This window comes from Aulostomus chinensis, chromosome 16, assembly GCF_037954235.1.
Source record: "Aulostomus chinensis isolate RoL2024-O1b breed Wild chromosome 16, RoL_Achi_v1.0, whole genome shotgun sequence".
Taxonomy (NCBI): Eukaryota; Metazoa; Chordata; class Actinopteri; order Syngnathiformes; family Aulostomidae; genus Aulostomus; species Aulostomus chinensis.
Window position 1 is genome coordinate 12910742 of NC_141335.1, and position 18757 is coordinate 12929498.

At 41.8% G+C, this 18757-nt stretch overlaps 2 protein-coding genes across 7 annotated transcripts in view; both read right to left on the minus strand.

The window, feature by feature from the left end:
* Positions 1–7489, minus strand: part of slit1a (slit homolog 1a (Drosophila)) — a 90270-nt gene extending 82781 nt beyond the window's left edge. For 2 of the 5 annotated variants that reach the window (XM_086179764.1, XM_086179761.1), the window contains exon 1: positions 6660–7487. In XM_086179764.1, the coding sequence (XP_086035890.1) occupies positions 6660–6868 (209 nt within the window). In that variant the 5' untranslated portion in view covers positions 6869–7487. Of the gene's footprint in view, positions 1–6659 lie in introns of all 5 variants that reach the window. The other 3 variants (XM_086179765.1, XM_086179762.1, XM_086179760.1) reach the window with 2 other exon arrangements.
* Positions 7490–9772: 2283 nt separating this feature from the next.
* LOC147247544 (rho GTPase-activating protein 19-like) lies at positions 9773–17443 on the minus strand. Of its 2 annotated transcripts, none has more exons than XM_086180118.1 (11): positions 17332–17443; positions 16891–17150; positions 15532–15612; positions 14856–15032; positions 14530–14756; positions 14360–14446; positions 13190–13255; positions 12707–12931; positions 12533–12628; positions 12109–12207; positions 9773–11632 (listed from the first exon to the last, which is right to left on the minus strand). In XM_086180118.1, exons 1-11 carry the CDS (start codon positions 17376–17378, stop codon positions 11627–11629), a joined length of 1371 nt encoding a protein of 456 aa, XP_086036244.1. In that variant the 5' UTR covers positions 17379–17443; the 3' UTR covers positions 9773–11626. The 2 variants fall into 2 exon arrangements, with proteins under 2 accessions (XP_086036244.1, XP_086036243.1); XM_086180117.1 differs by having other exon boundaries at positions 9774–11632; positions 14856–15065.
* Between the last annotated feature and the right edge of the window lie 1314 nt (positions 17444–18757).

Sequence of the window (18757 nt, forward strand, 5' to 3'; positions counted from 1 at the left end):
GCTTTTGTTGAGGGAACCCATGGAGATGCTAACGTCATTGTTGGACAACAAAAATCCCTGCAGAACTCCATTGAGGAGAAGGGTTGTAATATAAAGTTTCACCAAGGTTTTTACACAAGAAGTACCACAGTTAACACATCACAAAAGTTTCATCAAGCTGCCTGTTTTTCACTAAGCAGCTTAAAACAACACACAGTTTGGGCTCAACTCTGTAATGTGTTCCTGTTCTGGAGTTTAAGGTTCACAAAGTTGACTTAACTATTAGTTATCTGGTGCTTATTCAGTTCTCTCAACCTGTTTGATTAATAAACTAGGCAGTGGAGTAAATGTGGTTGGGGATGCAAGCTGTAGTTGGTAGAGTGATTGTAGCCAACAGGCTTTTCCAAGTTAAAGAGAAATGTTGTTTATCCTGCACTAAGTTCACATTTCTTTCAATCTGTGTCCTTCTTTCCTTGCTGCTTTGCTTAATTTTTCTAAATGCAGTTATAAAAGACAGACCCCTTTTCCCTGAATAGAGCAGGATTCTGGAAGTAAATGCATCTCATCCCCTTTACCCATAAATGTACAAAGTGCAAATTTAAATAAAAATGTCCATATCTTAACTTTAGGATGCAACATCGCTCTGCTCTATCTGCTTTGCATAATTGATGCATCAATCCAATGAATGACTTCATGGTTATTTCAAGCTAGCTCCTCTTGAGCTTCTTCTGTTGCTCCATGATAGGGAAACTAAACTCATACTCTTTAAATGAAATCACCAACATAACACCAGGACTTTATAAAACTAGTCCTACATTAAAACAGGCTAATAATTGTTTTAAAGAAATAAACCATGAAATGAGAGCTACAGAAACATTTAAATGACTGATTAAGGTGTGTACATTTTGCAGCGCAGTCATTCTACATCACTGCTGCGAGCGCCACAGGACCATTTGTCCTGAACAGCTTTGGCCTGGCAGGGAGGACATCTGTGACAATGTGCTGTCCAGCCTCCTCACAGTGTAAACAAGCCGATGACCAACAGCCTGAGGTCCTGTACGGCTAAAGCGTTGATGCTCATTAACCGCAATCCCACACTGATAATGCAATTTCATCACACCAGCAAGCTCTCTCCATAATGAATGAACTGAACAGGTTGAGAAGCTGTGGAAGAGTGAAGTGTTCCTCCTCCTCTTCCAGACTCCACAACATATGGATGTGACAGCCGTGAAACACACAGGAAAGAAAGAGAGATGGGGAGAGTAGATAAGAGTCTGCCTGACAGACAGAGAGAAGAGAGAGCTGCTCTGACAGTGTAGTTAGCTGCATGAAAGTGACGGTGTGGAGCAGTGTGGTGGAGTGTTGCGGGCAGCCAGGGAGCTGTGAAGAGCTGTCTGGGAAACGTCAGTGGAGACATGAGGAGAAAGCGACCTACATACTAGTCAGTCCGCCAGTATATGCATATACAAGGTAGCGCCATGCGAGCTCGCAACAACCAAAGATAGAGAGACTCAGAGAGAGAGAGAGAGTGAGGGAGAGAGAGAGAGCGCAGACCACCATGACCAAAATAACACACACTTAAACCTAACTGGAACACTTCTATCCACACTACGAGGTCAGATTTCTGCCCAGCTTGAAGAAAACATTCCCTCTCCATTGAAATGTGGCTTTCTGACAAGCAGTTAAGGCCCTTGACTGTACATTTTTAGTGTGTGTGTGTGTGTGTGTGTGTGTGTGTGTGTGTGTGTGTGTGTGTGTGTGTGTGTGTGTGTGTGTGCATAAAGACTATGTCTGAGAGTGTTTTGCTGCCTCCTGGGCTCCTCAAGGGCTATTTACAGTTTTCATTCTGCACAGTCAGGCCTCAAGAGCAAGATTGCTGATAGGGAAGGTAAACAGCAAGCAGATCCCACACACACACACACACATACACACACACACACACACACACACACACTTGTGGACACACACTTTCTCAGAGACTTGACCTGTGCATGTTGAGAGCCCTCTCATTTCATCAACTGCTCTAGGTAAAAGTCAGGGGTACTGATCCAAGCATCTGTTTTACCTGGTCTTCACTCAAAAACACAAATTGCCTCTGTAAAGCCAGAGGAGATATTGAGCGACGAGTGGAGGGAAACAGCCGAGGGCAAGAAAGTAGCACACGCAGACAACCATAGATAACTTATGACACTCTCTCAGGCTGAAGTGAATCAATTAAACATCTGTTCTAGCCTGTGTTACCACCACAGACACACTGAGAGCTGCTGTAGAAGCAGAGACTAAAGGGGTCTTTCATAACTATGTCCTAAGTTTGTTCAGCGGAGTACACCAAAGTTTTGTCGTGGCCTTGAGTCCTGTATGATGTTCATCATATCTTTTAGACATTCTAAACAGAAAACAGAAGATGTTTGCCTGACAGACACCCGCTGACGACTGGTAATGCGATGATGCTGCATGTGTGGTTTGATCTCCCTGTTGATTCCCTAGAATTCTCTGATAACAGCATTCCTCCGGCTCTATAGAAATCAGCTGATCTGACCGCAGATACGCAAAGAAAAACGTTTTCAGCCAGCAGAAAGTTTTAAGTATTCCAACTGCAACTATTGTGACTGTTTTTGTTATTTCAAGAGAGGGAGAAAAAAAACAGAGCAAAAGTGAGAAATTGGAGATGATCATGTGAAAAATCTCTGAGTATTTTTCGCTTTTTTATAGACAAAACAAAAAAAATAGCTAAATCATGAAATTAATGTTGGGATGAAGTAACAATGAATAAGGAAAATGACTACTTGAATGCCACATGACTCTTACAGTATTTGAATTAAATGTGCTCTAAAATTTGGTAATTGGCATGATATATTTGTCACTATATTCTAAGGATTACAGTATTTTTTTTAAGGTTAAACCCCCTACTGTTGCATGTGTGCATAGTCCTAGCGCCTAGATTACTGCCTTTAATTTATTTTCAACCTTAAATCACATCAAAAGCATCTCTTCTAGCGTGAAATGTGGATTATGAGGGCATACGTCTGGAGAGTGCTCGTTGATGTGCATTTAAACACACACACACACACACTCATACACAGCGCACATCCCCATCTCGACCCTTTGCTGGCTCCTTACTGGCTAGCCAGTGAGGTTAAAAGGAAAGATGGACTTCAGAGAGATGAAAGGTGATCTAGCTGGATTCTCCAAATGCAATTTTCATGGTCTGCTAACATTCAGCCACTGGTGAACAGGCGTGCAAGGCAACCACACGTGTAAACCCATAGGCGCATGCACACTCTTATATCAACATTTACACACATGTTTCCATTACTTCAGGGGAAGTTACATTGATTCATTAACCCTAATCAAAACTACTGTTTACCTAACCTCAGTTTTAACCTGAAACCAAGTCTTCACTCTAAAATTTAACGATTTACTCAAAGGAGACTTGCTTTTTATCCCCAACAGGGAGGTGAGTCACCACAGTGTTAACAGATTTATGCCTCCACAACATGAGGAATACAACCTTATATGAATTGGTTGTAGAAGCATGTCTTTGACACACACATAGATCCCATTGAGGGGATAAATTGTTGTGTGTGATCGCGTATATAAAGTGGTTGTGTTCCTCCAGGCATGTTTCGAGACACAGCAGTCTGTCAGCGTCAGTATATGAAATGTAAAAAGATCAGAGTGCCCCAGCAGAAAGTGTTATCCTTGAATCAGCAATTGTTTTATACCATGCACTCTTTCAGCGACTCCGCAGCAATGAAATGTGTTATAAAATACTAAACTGAAGTGAGACGGAGAAATGGCGTCCGGCAGCTCCGTATTCAACAAAGAGAAGACCACAGCTGTGTTGTGCAGGCAGTAAATTGAACCGGCAGAGTCCCAGACCTGTAATTTCACAATCCTCCACTGAGCATAAACATTCTCTGAATGATCTTCATTCCAGGCGTTATCACTCCTCATGGGTTAGCGGCAAAGAAGATGGATATATAAGACAGCAAAAAAGAACCTGAGTGTAATCCAGCCTGCTTTGGGGCTTTGCTCCTTATAATAAATAACATGCTCTTGTTAATTCATTCATTAGCATTGTGGTTGAGTTACAGGACTCCTCTGAGTAGTACTCCCTTCATTACTACCTCAGTTACTGTGCCAATCTCTCCTTGAAGGTTCCTCTTGACTCCCCCAGCTCCTGGCCTCACCCCATTTCTTTGTCTTTCACATCTATGAGTCCCATCGACAGAGTTGGCAGGTAGTGGGCAGGCTGTTCTCAGCCTTGTCAGGGTAAATTATGGATCAGGTGGCTAGTGAGCAGTCATTGTACCAGCTATGTACTGGCGCCAAAAACACTGCAGGCATTCCCTGGCACATGCACACATACCTCCCACCTCCAGCCGCCAAATACATAAACATGCTTATTGAAGCGAGGGAGCTTCTCATCTACAAGCGCCATCAAACCTCTTGTGTTTTCATCTATTTATTCATGCACATTTATATGTGGAGACTCAAGATTATGAGCAAACACAAGTGAACATCAGAGTTACACATCCATGCACAAAATGAAACATAATGCTATGCAGCATCCGTCTCCATGAATCTCTACAGGGTGTGATTCCTCACAGAAACACACATCAATACACCGGCTCTTTGCAATTAGATGAAGGCACACATACACACTAACATAGAGCTCCTCCCCCTCTGTGAATCAACTCATTCACAGATGAGACACACACTATCCAGGAGGCTGTGAGGGAGATAACGTAGAGAGAGGAAAGGTTACCTGCCCTCCTAAAACCCCAACCAGGCTGATTTCTTCCTCAGAATATGGGACACATGATGTTATAGTGAAAGAATGGTCTTGAGAATTTAAAAAAACAGATAGGAGATGGAGAGGATGCTGAGAGGGAGCAGAGGGAGGGGAGGAAGAGGAGGGGAGTGTCCAGTGGCCCCGTGCACGGTGGGGTGTGATTTTAGCACGTGGTGCTTCACAGTCTCATTACAGTCTTTGGTCAGAGGAGCGTAGGGGTCAGACCTGATCCAAACCCACACTGACAGGTGCAAATGGGATTCTGCTGTCTGCCTCAACACCCTCCACACACACCCCGCCCCATAGACACACATACTTTTTCCTAAAACCATCCCCCTCCCTTTCTACCACCATTTCCTAAAGCATCACTGTAAAGCACAGACAAAATAAATAACCATATGGACATGAAATCAATATCAATCAAATCTTAAACTTCCAGGACAATTCTTGACTAACTCCAATCTTGCTAATATCCTAGCGGGCTTAATCACATGAACACACATATTCAAAATATAAAACCACAAGCCTCACTGTGTGCACAGGGGACTATCGTGTGGTTTAGGGTAGGCTGGGTTGATTAATCACCCTGTAAAACAGCCTGCAGAAGAGGATAGTCCCTATTGTTAAGATGCACCTCTCTGTGGAGACTAGCTATCTTTTACATGACCTACACACACACACACACACACACACACACACACACACACACACACACACACACACACACACCAGCAACCCTAGAATAAATTACACATGACCTTTATGCACATCATGTTTAAAATGCAGCATCTTGAGCAAAAAGAGATGCGCCAACGATGAAATGAAATCCCCTGCTGCCTTTGACCTATGAACGCACAAACAACTTCCAACACAAAAGTACTCTTGAGTGGAAGGGTGCAGAATATTTCAAGAGTGAATGGCCATTCATGTAAAAGGAAACCACAAAATGACTGTGTTTCCTCTCCGCTTCAGTGTTGAACCAGCATGTGCGCATAAACAATCCGGAAACATGCCCCCCCCCCCCCAAAAAAAATTGAATTTAAAAAAAGAAGTGTTCTTAGAAATTAAATATGAAAAACATACAATATGCAACCAGCTCCCACTATGCTGCTGCTGCCTCTGACACAGGCTTCCTCTCCTCCGTTCCCACTACATGTTTTATTCAGGACTGATATTCTAAAAGCTGAAATAGAACAATCTATTTCCTCTTGCACTCCTCACTTTTGATTTGCTGATGAATATTTCAAAGGGATGTTAGAAAAGACAGAGAAACTCCACTCAGCAAGCTGGCGTCTGTCTCACCTCTCCCTCCGTCTCCCATCCCCGAAACCCTTTTACAAGACAGCTACATGGTCCTGGTGTAAGACTCACTTAAGTAGCCGATTTGCTTAATTTTCTACATGATTTAACAATTTGTGGAGTGAGGCTGCATTGGAAGACGAAGGGGTGGTGGTGGGGAGAGGGGGGGGGGGGGGGGGGTTCTGTGGCTCCGGAGTAGAAGGTCAGAAATACGTTTCAAGAGAATATAAACTAACCACAGATGTGAATTTAAAGTTCAACTTTTCAAACTTTACACACAGAGGTGAAGCAAAATTTCATTCATTCGCCCTCAACAATTCTCAAACAAGCAGTGAAGTAAATTATGGACACGTGTGGAAGGAACACATCTGCTTCGGCTCTTTTGCAGTCCCTCATGCCTATTTATACCTGACTGGAATGCCAGTGACTGACACACACTCACACCAGGGCTATTGTTCCCTCTTAGTCTTAGCGAAGTCATGTGCACCTTTACAATATAAAGAAAAGAGAGGGACAGAGTTGGGGTGTTTGCCTGTCTCTCACACACATACGCATATGATGGTAGTGTCCAGATGGTACTCACAGTCGCTCAGTGTTGCGGGGGATATTCCTTGGCATGGTTTTGAGACCCAGTCCATGGCAGTCTACTGTGGTGCCGCTGCAGGTACACAGGGTTGGGCAGGCACTGGTGTTGCCCACCAGCAGGGCAGAGAGCATCACCACCCACATCCAGAGTGGCTGCCCGGCCAGTTTGGCCATGCCTGCCCCAAAACAGTTCCCTCTAACTGGCATATTCACCAGCAGCCCTGTTCCTCTCTGTCTGCTCTTTGTGCTTTTCAGCAAAAGTCCTGCTTGCAGCCCTGTAAAATATTTCTATATTTGCGGTGAATATAATTAGAAACAAAAAACTATTACAAATGCTAATATTGTCCTCTGGGGAGTGAAGCAAAGCAAATCCTTTTCTTCTTCTAGATTTCTTTTTGATGTTAAGTTTGATATCCAACACAGTTTGCTGTAAAAAAAAAAAACTCTTATTCTCTCCTTGCAAACTCTTCTCTTCTCTTGTCTTGTTGCTCTGGTCTGCACACGTCTGTCTTCCTCTCACTCAGTCCTGCTCCGCTCTGCTCGCCTGAAGAGAGAGGGAATGGGGAAAGAGCAGAAAGAAAAAAACCCAGTCTCTCTCTCTCTCTCTCTCTTACACACACACTCTCTCTCACACACACACACCAGTCATCCATCACAAGGATCTACAAATAGCAGAGCCCCCGACTCCACCCCTACCCCTCCTTTCCCTCCTCACACTGCACCCCACCACCACCACCTCCCTCAGAACCCTGTCTGAACTCCCTCTCATTCTCCACATCCCTCTTTCAATCTATTCACTATCCAAATCTACTCCAAATCTCTCTCTCCCTCTATCTTTCTTTCACTCACTGTGCTCCCTCTTTTCTCTCAGGTTGCCTCAAGGTGAACCCCGCAGAGAGAGAGAGAGAGAGAGCGAGCGAGGGAGAGAGAGAGCCCTAACCTGCATGACACTGCATAACCCCTGCCCAGGGGCTGCAGGGAGATGTGTGTCTGTTAATGTAACCAAAGAGAATCCAGTAGGGAGGAGGAATCAACACCTCAGTCCTTAGAGGTGAAACACACACACACACACTCACTCACAAAAATGGAAGAAGTAATCCAGAAGTGTAGGTCTGAACATGTATAGATGAAGCGTGACCACACAGACGGATGCCTCAGCAGGGGATTTCTTTTTTTTAAAAGGGGGTATTCATGAGATGGGGCAAATAAAGAGAGATTACATCCTAATAAGACTACCTGCTCTGCTACTAAAAGTTATGGAGTCACCAACACTAAATCCTTCCCCTAATGCCAGCACAACGCATTCCTCATTCAAAAACAAAAAGATAAACTGCCCTGTTGAGAGGGGAAAATTGAATGATAAACAGCATCTGTGGATGATTATTTCCTTTAAATGAATGCTTAATAAATAGTACTTTGAAAAGGTTCAGTTAAAACAGGGGGTATGTTCATTCCTAGCCACTGTTGACAGTGTAATTGCAGCTTTCAGGAGAGGTTTCCAAATCCGTATTTATTTGCAATTCAAAGAACTGCGAATCAGTATTCTGGATTTGGGTAGAAAACCTCACATATTTATGAGTTCAGTCCAAAATGCTTTGTTCACTCTTGTCTTCACAGACAAAAAAAAAGTGTCACTTTAAAATATTGTGTGTAAAAAATTGTTGCCAGCAGCCCTGAGGAGGAGACTTTGTCTTAGCTGTGGTAGAAACATCCAAACCTATATGTGAATCGGGATTCTACATTCTTCACTTGACTTGACTTTGCAAACATGCACAAAAGCAACAACTAAAATGTCTAATTTCTTTGTGTTGAAAATGGCATCAAACCAAATTCTGTCTTGGTTAACTTGCACATATTTCATTGCTTCGGAGTCTAGAAATTCTCCTACATCTATATTAAGCTATCGGTTATGATAAACTGGTTTGTGTGGTATTTTGTATAGAGCAAATTTGCACAATTTATATCATCTTTGATTCACAGCAACTCCAATTAACAAATTAGCTCCAAATATGTTCCTTACCCTTTTCTTAATACATACTGAGTTTTGTAGGACTAATTAAGATTTACTTAACAACTCCATTATCATTTGCCAGGGCTGTGCTTAGTTTGCCGTGGTCTCTAGTCCGCAGGGTTTAGCCCCACCCCATCCGAACATAAACATGGACACAAGAATCTTACTTACTAGCAGATGCACTAAAGGAATGACGAAAGAAAAAAAAAAACAAAACAGCAGGACAGAATAACACTTTCTTGTTTTGCTGCTTGACCAAAACTTCCCCGAAATGCACATATGTCCGCATACACACAAACACATGCATGCACACACCTCTCCGAAACAGCTCCATCTGTCCCAGTAAAAGTGTCAGAGCAGTGTAGATCTTCCCTCTATGAATAGCTAATTAAAGAGGAGCCAGTGGTATTTAGTGGTAATGGGGGGTGGTGGTAACGTCCCTCCGCTTTAGGAATGCACACAAATACAACAACAGGAATTATTCTGGAGCTCTGAAAGCTGTGGGAGGCCATGGCAGCAAATTAAAATTGATCCGGGAAAAAAAGGGTTTGCCATAACTTTGAATAGTCACTCATCTGCGTATGAAAAAAATCGTACAATCAAATTTTTATGAAGATGAAGTAGCTGGCACCTTGTTCTGGACTAAACAAAATTTTGAATCCATTAAATCTGACAAGCTTGACTTAAAGTAATAAAACGTCCTTAATAAAGAGAGACAGAACAAATAATCAGAGACCAACTTTTATGTCCAAAAAATTTCACAGAGAGCGCTGCAAAACGCAGTAGTTCATGGTCTCAGAAACGCTGTGTACCAGAGAAAAAGAACCTATTTTAACCATGAACTGAACTGATTTTCCTCTTCAATGCAAATTATGTGTTATTTGTCTGAAGTATTTCAGTGTGTTGCTTTAGACAGACTGAGCTGCTTGAGACATTTGAGGGAATATATTTACAGATAAATCAGATCGACTCCCCCTGCATGCTTGAGGGTTTGTGTGCACAGCAGCTAATGCATAGTTGATCACTGTTCGCCATGCAGGCTCATTTTACAGTCATCATGCACACTCTGGAGAAGGAATGCTAAATAAATCCCCTCTGGAGTTTTTGGCAGTACAACAATACTATTCCCATCATGGAGGCTAGTCTTTTGTATATTTACAGGACAGGAGGAAAGGAAAAAAACAGGGCCATTCTCACAAACCTCTACAACATATACTTACAATACCAAAACGTGCATTGACATGGACACCATAATGACACACCAGGACATTCCTGCTATTGTGAGGAGTTACATTTACTCCTCCAACACACACGGGTTCAAATTAGGTAAAATCATTTAATGCAAACTTAATTTCTGTGGTGTCCGAAGTTTTTTTTGGACTCATCAGTTCCTCCCCATTCCGATTTAGTGCCACGGAGAGTTGAAATCATTTTCCATTATTCACTAAATATTTACTTTTGTTGCAAATAGCAATAAATGTACACTGGGTGGGATCATAGCACTCAGCAATAGATTATGTATTATTGTCAATGTAGATGTGATGCTCTTGAACCTTCTTTTTCCATTGAAGCCAATATTTCTTTTATACAATATCTAAAAGTTGTATTAATATCCATTGTTCAATTTGGGATGTATTGTGCTGAGTCTTCTGCGTGTTTATTTATGACTAAACAGCATCACCTTGTGGTTAAAAGTAGAATGACGTAACATTATGCTCCCACAAATCACTGCTCATTGTTTTATCAAACACAAACACAGATATTAGCTTGATGTCTTTTAATTATAGTGAGTAGTGGAGCTTCACAGTGGCATTTAGTTCCTCGTGTGGCACGTATTCTATAGAAATTGAAAAAGCCGGGCACCGTGGCAACTCAACTGCAAACACAATGAGAAGACAACAAGGAGGATAAGTAACAGTGGCTAAAACCATCCTAGAAAGCACCTGATTAAGCAGCCACAACAGACGATCGAACACTATACGTAAAAAAAAAAAAAGAAGAAAAATTCAGAATAAATCTTGCACTTCAAGGCTGAAAAGATACCAACACATATAAAGCCATGTTATACTCAGAGTTGCATAGGAATGGGTGTCGACCTGAGAGGGAAATATAAAATAAAAACAAAGTGACGTTCACAGTAGCAGTAGCCAAAAGTATCACAGGTATGAATCCTAAGACTAAAGTGAAATAAAGACAAAATTATATATGTCCCCCATGTTCAATTCACCAATCTATGGAGAAAAAAAAAATTATTCGAGTCTTCATATTCTAAAGGCTGTTGAGAACTTCAAAGAGATCTGCTTTATATAAATAAAACTTGCAAACATACAGTAGCTTAAGATATTCTGTTTAAGGCACATTTCTGGTGTACTACGATTTTTTTCTTCTTCTAACAGTTAAATAAAAAACAAACACACCCTTGCACGTCATTTTCTATCCATCAACCAGGAACTCTGCATTAAAGGACCAATAAAAAAATATAATGAGGTTTGGGAATTTAAAAAAAAAAAAAACGTTTCAGTCAATGATAAAGCCACATTCATACAGATTTCACAAACTACAGGTCACAAAGACAATGCAGATTAGAATGAACAGTTATGGAATTTAAAGTCAAAATACGTTTTTATGCAATGAGTAAGAAAACTGGTTTGAGTTATCCGACTAAAACCGAAGTACTCATTGTCCTTGCTCTAGTTCCTAAACCAGCTTTACATCCCTTGCTTTAATTTCCTGGAGTGAACTCATTCTACTGCTTTGTTTTCTATATCCCCGTCCACTCTGTTTTAAAACTCATTTTTGTGAAATCTTAAAAACGAATCTAAAAAGAGTAAAAGCCCCCCCCCCCCCCAAAAAAAAACATTAAAAAAACCACAGTGGAGTTGCGGAGGCCTCAAGGACATCCTGTAACAGACTGATGTCTCCTCAGTTGTGAAATCACATTCTTTTAAGGATGATTAATCCTGGAGCAAAGGAGGAGAGAAGGAAGAAAGGAGATTAAGTCATTTTTAATCATTTCATTGGACAACATTAAGCATCATTAGCAAAGTAAGCAGTCTTGAGTTCAAGTGAGTCGAGGCCTGCCTGTGGTGAACCACACACGGCTCCACGTGCCAGACGAGGCCTTCACCACGGGCGTTAGCAAAACTACTAGTAGCTGGTCGACGACAGCTTTAGGAGTCAATCGTGCTATTTAACACTTCGATGATGATGCGGCATGTACACGTACTGAAGTAATAATTCTTCGTATTTACATCTGAAGGGGAAAGTCATTGACGATTTCACAGTTTCAGACATTTGAAATGGTTCCAGGTTGATTTCACGGTGTAGCTTTCAGTGGAACTACTGGTCTGGTTCTGCTTTCTGTTGTAGAGAAGCTGATACTAGCAGCAGGTGGTCACTAAGAGATTTTGTGGTGTGATGATGATGTAATACTCACTCCTCCACAGCTGGAGCTATCAACCGAACTGCTGGGCGCAGGACTCTGCAGTCTGCTGTTTTCTTTCCCAGTTAATGTTTGGCTTCCCAACACCTTCCTCTGTTTTAGGAACAAAAACATCGTTACTGGGGAGGCGGAAAACAACTTAATACAGCATTACAAGACAAACTGCATTTTCCATCAAGAATAAAGATTTTTATGACAACTGATCCAATTCTATGGCTCTACAAACACATTGAATGCATCCAAACATCCTTCACTGAAGTCTGCTTACATCACCCCCCCAAAACTAAGTTCACAATTCAACCGTGTGCTTCCAAATACGCCTAAGAAAGAAACAATTTGAGGAATACTAATCAAAACTTTGCTCAATAGCCTCGCTAATGATGGTACGAAAGCGAATAAGTGAGAACTGTCTACAGACCTTGATAATTCCTCCCAAAGAGCGTGAGCGCCAGTGTCTCCTGCTGAATGGTGTCCGAGACTCAGCCGAGGGTGTGCCCAAAGGCTGCTTCTCAAACTAAATACACCAAGGCATGATATGTTGAGGTGGAAAATGTCTGTCTGATTGTTGCGCTCACAGGATGCAATAATTTACCTGTCTGATGAGTTTCTTCTTTTTGGCAGATTCAGGCATGTTGTTGACCTGCTGGTACAGCTCTTGGAGAGCGGATTCAGTGTAACTCTGTTTATCGTATGACCTGATGCTGCTGCTGCTGCCATCGCCGCCTTCACCTCCAGCTGGTCTCGTGTAGGGAGAAGGGGAGGTGGTCATAACCACGGCCAGGGGTTCTTTGGTCCCAGAGTACAGAGTCAGGTCGTCCTAGATTATCACCAAAAGTGTGATTAGATACTGCAAAAGCAGCTGTCTGTGAGAAACCACACAGTTTATTATTGTGAGAGTTTTGAAAGAAAGTACAGATCAAATCTTCAGTACGTACTTTATCTTATTTAGTTGACCTTATTTAACCAGGTAAAATCAATTGAGAACATGTTCTATACTACTCGGATGACCTGGACAAAGGTGTCAGAAGCAGCAGAAATGAAGTGAATATTTAGCAAAGGAGAAAAGAAGACTAACCTTAGATTGAAGAGCCTTGGATCCTGTGAAGTAGAGCTGCGCATATTCCTTGATGTATACGGGTGCCTTCAAGGAAAGGACAAGCACATGAATCCCTTGATGAAAGGATACTGTGATGAATTAATCAAAGTGTGTGGGGATGGGATTTCTAACAATGTTATATCAATGCCGTTAGCAATTCTTCTCATCAGTCTGAATCTTCATCGATTCTCTTGTGGTTCTTGATCAGTTTCACTGCGACGGTTTTATTGGATCTTATCATGATTTGAAATGGAATAACGTGCTGTATGGCATTCATTTTCATGACTTTTCTCGGACGCAGAAATATTCTAGAAACACCTGCATGCGTAACTCTGGACTCATACATCAAGTGCCAAAGACATCGCAGTAGCATGGCACTTGGCTTTGTGTTCATGTCGCATGAACATTATATTTATGACATTACTATTTGATATGGACATTTCAGCTATGATTGTTAAGAATCTTCCCTTTACAATGAAGCCACACTGTTAAAGGTCTCAAGCAGCATGACGTCTGTGATTTCTGATGTGCGAGTATCAGAAAAACTTATTGAGATAAACAAAAAAAGGACCTGAAGGTCACAGAGAAGCATGATTCCACTGCAAAGGACCATCCATCCATCCATCCATCTTTTACCACTTATCCTGTTAAGGGTTGTGGGGGGGGGGCTGGAGCCTATCCCAGCAGCTTTTGAGCGAGAGGCAGGGTTCACCCTGTTCAGGTCGCCAGTCCATCTCAGGGCCAACACATAGAGACAGACAACCATTCACACTCACAGTCACACCTACGGTCAATTTAGAGTATCAATCAGCCTCGTCCCCTCTTGATGTCTTTGGACTGTGGGAGGAAGCTGGAGTACCAGGAGAGAACCCACGCAAGTACAGGGAGAACATGGAGACTCCACACAGAAAGAGCCGGGACTCGAATCTGGAACCTTCTTGATGCGAGTCGACAGTGCTGACCACTGCACCACCGTGCAGCCCATTACAAAGGACATTTCTTTTAAATGGTTCTAAAACAAGATCAGTTTTTCATCCCCATCCATGTTCTAGAAGCCCAGAGATAAGTATGATTGATATCCATTAAGTCCACACCTTGTGTGATAAAATCCTGTTTTCATGAAATATAAGAGCATTGGGACTTGTTTACCTTGAGCAATTTTTGTGAGTGTCTGATGAGGAATGCTATGCCATTATTTAGTTTCTCAATGTTTCCCTGCAGATCACTCGCCATCACCTGCAACACAAAAACACAGGAAAATAATAAATATGCTTGTCATGCACTTGCAGGGTAAAACAGAATGATCCTAACGTCCTTACATTTTTGGGCCAGATAATGTGTGGAGCGAACATTGTGGCTATATTGATAGCTGACATCTTGTTGATGTGCTGATTGCGAGCGGTGTGATAAAGCAAATCCATCAGATGCTTCAGCAGGCTGCGGTTGGCTGGTGGGAGCAACATGAAGAGAAGCTGGAAGGCCTCGATCTGGCGTTCCTTGTCAGGCACGCTGGTCTTATCTCCCTTGTCATCAAAGCGAGTCAGCTCTTGACATGGTAGATAGGAGATTACAAAGGGTCACCGTCAAGCCAAGAAAAGGATAATCATTTGATTCTTGATTCTGAATGTGCATGAGTCAAGCACACCTCCAATCTTCAGATGAGCGTGATAATGTCTGTGTGTAAGCAGAGGCTCGGGCAGCTCTCCCAGGTAGGTTTTCAGCAATGTGGCAGCGTCATTGGGATGGAAGTCGCCCGTCTCTAGATCTATCTCTGTCCCAGCGTTCAGCATCTCCCTCAGAGCAGCCTGTCTGAGGATGTGGCCTGGAACACGAAACAGCCCCTCCACATGAAGGTCTGAGTGGTGCAAGACGAGAAAGACAGTGGAAGAGGAGGAGAAAAAAACAATGATGTGATACGTAGGTGGGTGGACACAGAGATGGAGTGAATGAAATGGAAAAGGAAGACTGCTGGAGCAAAGTGCTTTGAGATAAATAATTGACTCGAGCGTTTGCTCCCAGTGTCCACTTTCAGGGAATGACATCATCGCCTTCTAGAAATAAACCATGACTTCATGCTCAGCTACTAAGTTAAAGTTGGAAAGCATTTTTGTCATTTAAAAAGTACAAAATCATTATACAAAAGGTAAATATTCACGTTAGAAAGAAGCTGTTTCACTCACATAAATACTAACACATATGATGAAGGTAGTCATGGTTAAGGATATTTCCTTCTGAGGTCATGCATACAAAGTAGAGGTACTTCTACTGCCATAAACAGCTGGATGGAGGTGTCACAGGTGAGACGTGTGAATGTTACTCACTTTTACTCAGATATTCAATGAGCTGATAGATCTGGGCTATTCCTTCTTCAGTTAATGGCGCACCAAAAACCACTCCTTTGTCTGGAAGGCATACAAACCAATGTATTCCATGACACTATTCCATCTATCACACGGGCCTGCTGCTGCCGCCTATTGCAGAACAAAGCCGATACAAGACAAACCCCATGACAAAAAGTATTACAAGTTCAGATAAGTCGAAATAAATTTAGCGCATTAAGGGAATTTTGTCACGGGCAAAAGTCAATCAATACATGATCAAAAATCACACATGAATGACAAAAACAGAGAATATTCTGCTGAGAGGTCAATCATCGGTGCAGCTTTACTAATAATTATTAACACCAGGAGTTGAGATGGTGGCGCACCCCTTGCATTACTTAGAATTTAATTGTTGGCTCAATCAGTCAGGCTTTATTTGTATAAGACTTTCAATACAAAGAAAATGTATCACAAGTTGCAACCCATAACAGCCAGAGGCAGGACAAAACCTAACAATGAGAGGTAAAAACCAAGATATTAACAAAAACTCCAAACAATAGATAATCAGTAAATGAACAGATAAGAGCACAAAATTAGATAGCAAATAAATGTTATCATAAGTGAATGGATAAGAGTATAAAAGCAGATATCGAAAGGTTTTCAGATTAAAACTAGATTATTCGTAATAGGATGGAAATGATCTGAAAACTGATACACAAGTAAAAGAATCTGAAATGTATAAATAGTCGATAAAAAGTACATAAAATTCGGTTTAAAGTCAGACCAAAGAGATTGGTTTGGAGTTTTTGCATTTGGTTGCCTATAAAGGATGATAATTATGTTACTTGAAACCACAGAATGTCTACTACTAGACAAGCTATGTCAATATTCCTGGTTTTACATGTCTCCATTCACTACATACATGAAAACAGTCTATCATGACTCATGTATCAGTTTTTGACTCTTGGAAAGAAGGAAAAACTGTCATCAAGGTTGTTTTTTTTAAGAACTCACGCACACTGAGGCTGGCTGACATGACGCCCTTTGAAAACCTCTGACTTCAACAATTTGTCAACAATGTAAATGTCTTTAAGAATTCATCAATAATCAGACTGATTATCAAAACGATAAAGAGTAACGCCAAGTATTTCAGTAACTGATTACTCATTTTAGCCCCAGTGGGACAAATCAAATCCAATTTACCAGACTGACAACAAATTAATGCATCAATGACTATTGATTTAGTTAGCGGACAGTAGGTCCTCTCTACATTATTTCTCCCTCCCCAAAGCAACTGAAATAACCCAGTGAGCAAGATCCTAAGTTTAAAGCAGTTCTATACACTGATGGCTCTGTTACCTGAATCTTTTCGCTTGAGGAAGTTGAAGGAGCGAAAGAAGCCAGAGGAGGAAGGCACCTTGGGCTCACACTCCCCGGTGAGCTGGGCGAACTCATCCCCGGGAAGATCTATGAGTCGGGTGAGGTTGCTGAGAACCAGATCGGTGAAGGCCTGCGGATGTTCGTATCTCAGCCTCTCAACGAAGAAGTCTGGGTTGAAGATCACCGGCTGGCTTGCGTTGGACTTCTCCGTGCTGATAAAAACACTGCATTTCGTCTCCCTGTTCAGAGCACACAAACAGACGTTGCTGACGTTACCGCAACACCGTATTGCTAAAATAGCGAAGTTAGCTAACACCAACACCTCCGATGATACGACAAAATACGGCGAAGTAACGGGTGAGGTTGTCATAGCATCATTCATTAATGCAGAAAACTGCAGTTTAGTATCAAATTTAATACCTTCTGCCCAGTTTGAAAGTATCTTGGGGAACATCCTCAGTCGCCATCTTCGTTTTGAATCTTCCGCAGTTTCATTTTTAGCCCCGCCCCCAGCGTCGTGATTGGCGGAAAGTTACACAAGCAAAACAACAACGCTAGAATCCTTTCTGAAGAGAGCCCGGGGGGGGGGGGGGGTGCTTTTATAAAGTCAAGAGTAAAATAGATGGAGGGAGAAAAAAAACTCGACTTACTTCAGCAGGCCGGAGAAAAGAAGACAAGAAAATAAGGCAATAGCAAGCTTGTTAATGAAAGGATGTATCGCAGCTAGAATGAAAAAAAGGGTGTCACATCTTATTGAGGAAACGCGATCTGGTTTTCTGGGTGGGCGCTCTATTCACAACAACATGCGACTTGTTTCAGATCTGCTTGATTATCGTCATGTATCGTCAAAGGAGGGGTTCATTCTCCTCCTCGACTTTTACAAGGCTTTCAGTTCAGTTGATCACCCCTTCATTTTAAGTACTGCGAATTACTTTGGTTTTGGTCAGAAATCATGAACCTGATTGGCATGTTATACTAGGACATCAATAGTTCTGTAGCTTTAGAGCACCTGCCCTAGATTTCAAGTCAGTAGGGGTATTAGACAGGGTTGTAACAGCTCTCCCTTAGTTTTTATATGAGCGGCTGAGCTTATATCCATTATGATAAATAACAATGGTGTCGAGGTCATGAACATTTTGGGGAGTAATATTTTAATAAGACAATTTGCGGATGATACAACATTATTTTTAAGAAATGAAATGGAAATTTACCAAAGTATTAGTTTCCATCAACCAATTCTCCAAAGCATCAGGCGTGAAACTAAATATTGATAAATGTGAAATGTTTGCCCTTCATGATCAGCCGGCGCTCTCATTATGTAACATTGTGGTGAAAACGCAAGTCAAATACTTGGGCATTGTTATTACCAAAATAAAGAATTAAGGGAGAAAGAAAATGTTTGTAAAAATGTAGATAATTGTAAATCTATTCTGAACTCCTGGTTACAGAGGGAAATTACAGTATTTGGCAGGGTCCTGCTTTCTAAAATGGAAAATCTGTCAAGAGCTTTTTATCTTGTTTTTTCACTTGGAAATTCAGACAAAATGACTAAACATCAATAATATAAACTTCAAATTTATTTGGAAAAACAAATGCCAGGATATTAGAAGAGCTGATGTTTAAGAGTATCCTAAGGGCTACGGGCGAGAGGCGGGGTTCACTCTGGACAGGTTGCCAGTCCATCTCAGGACCAACACATAGAGACAGACAACCATTCACACTCACAGTCACACCTATAGTCAATTTAGAGTATCAGTCAGCCTCGTCCTCTCTTGATGTCTTTGGACTGTGGGAAGAAGCTGGAGTACCAGAGAGAACCCACACAGGAACAGGGAGAACATGGAGA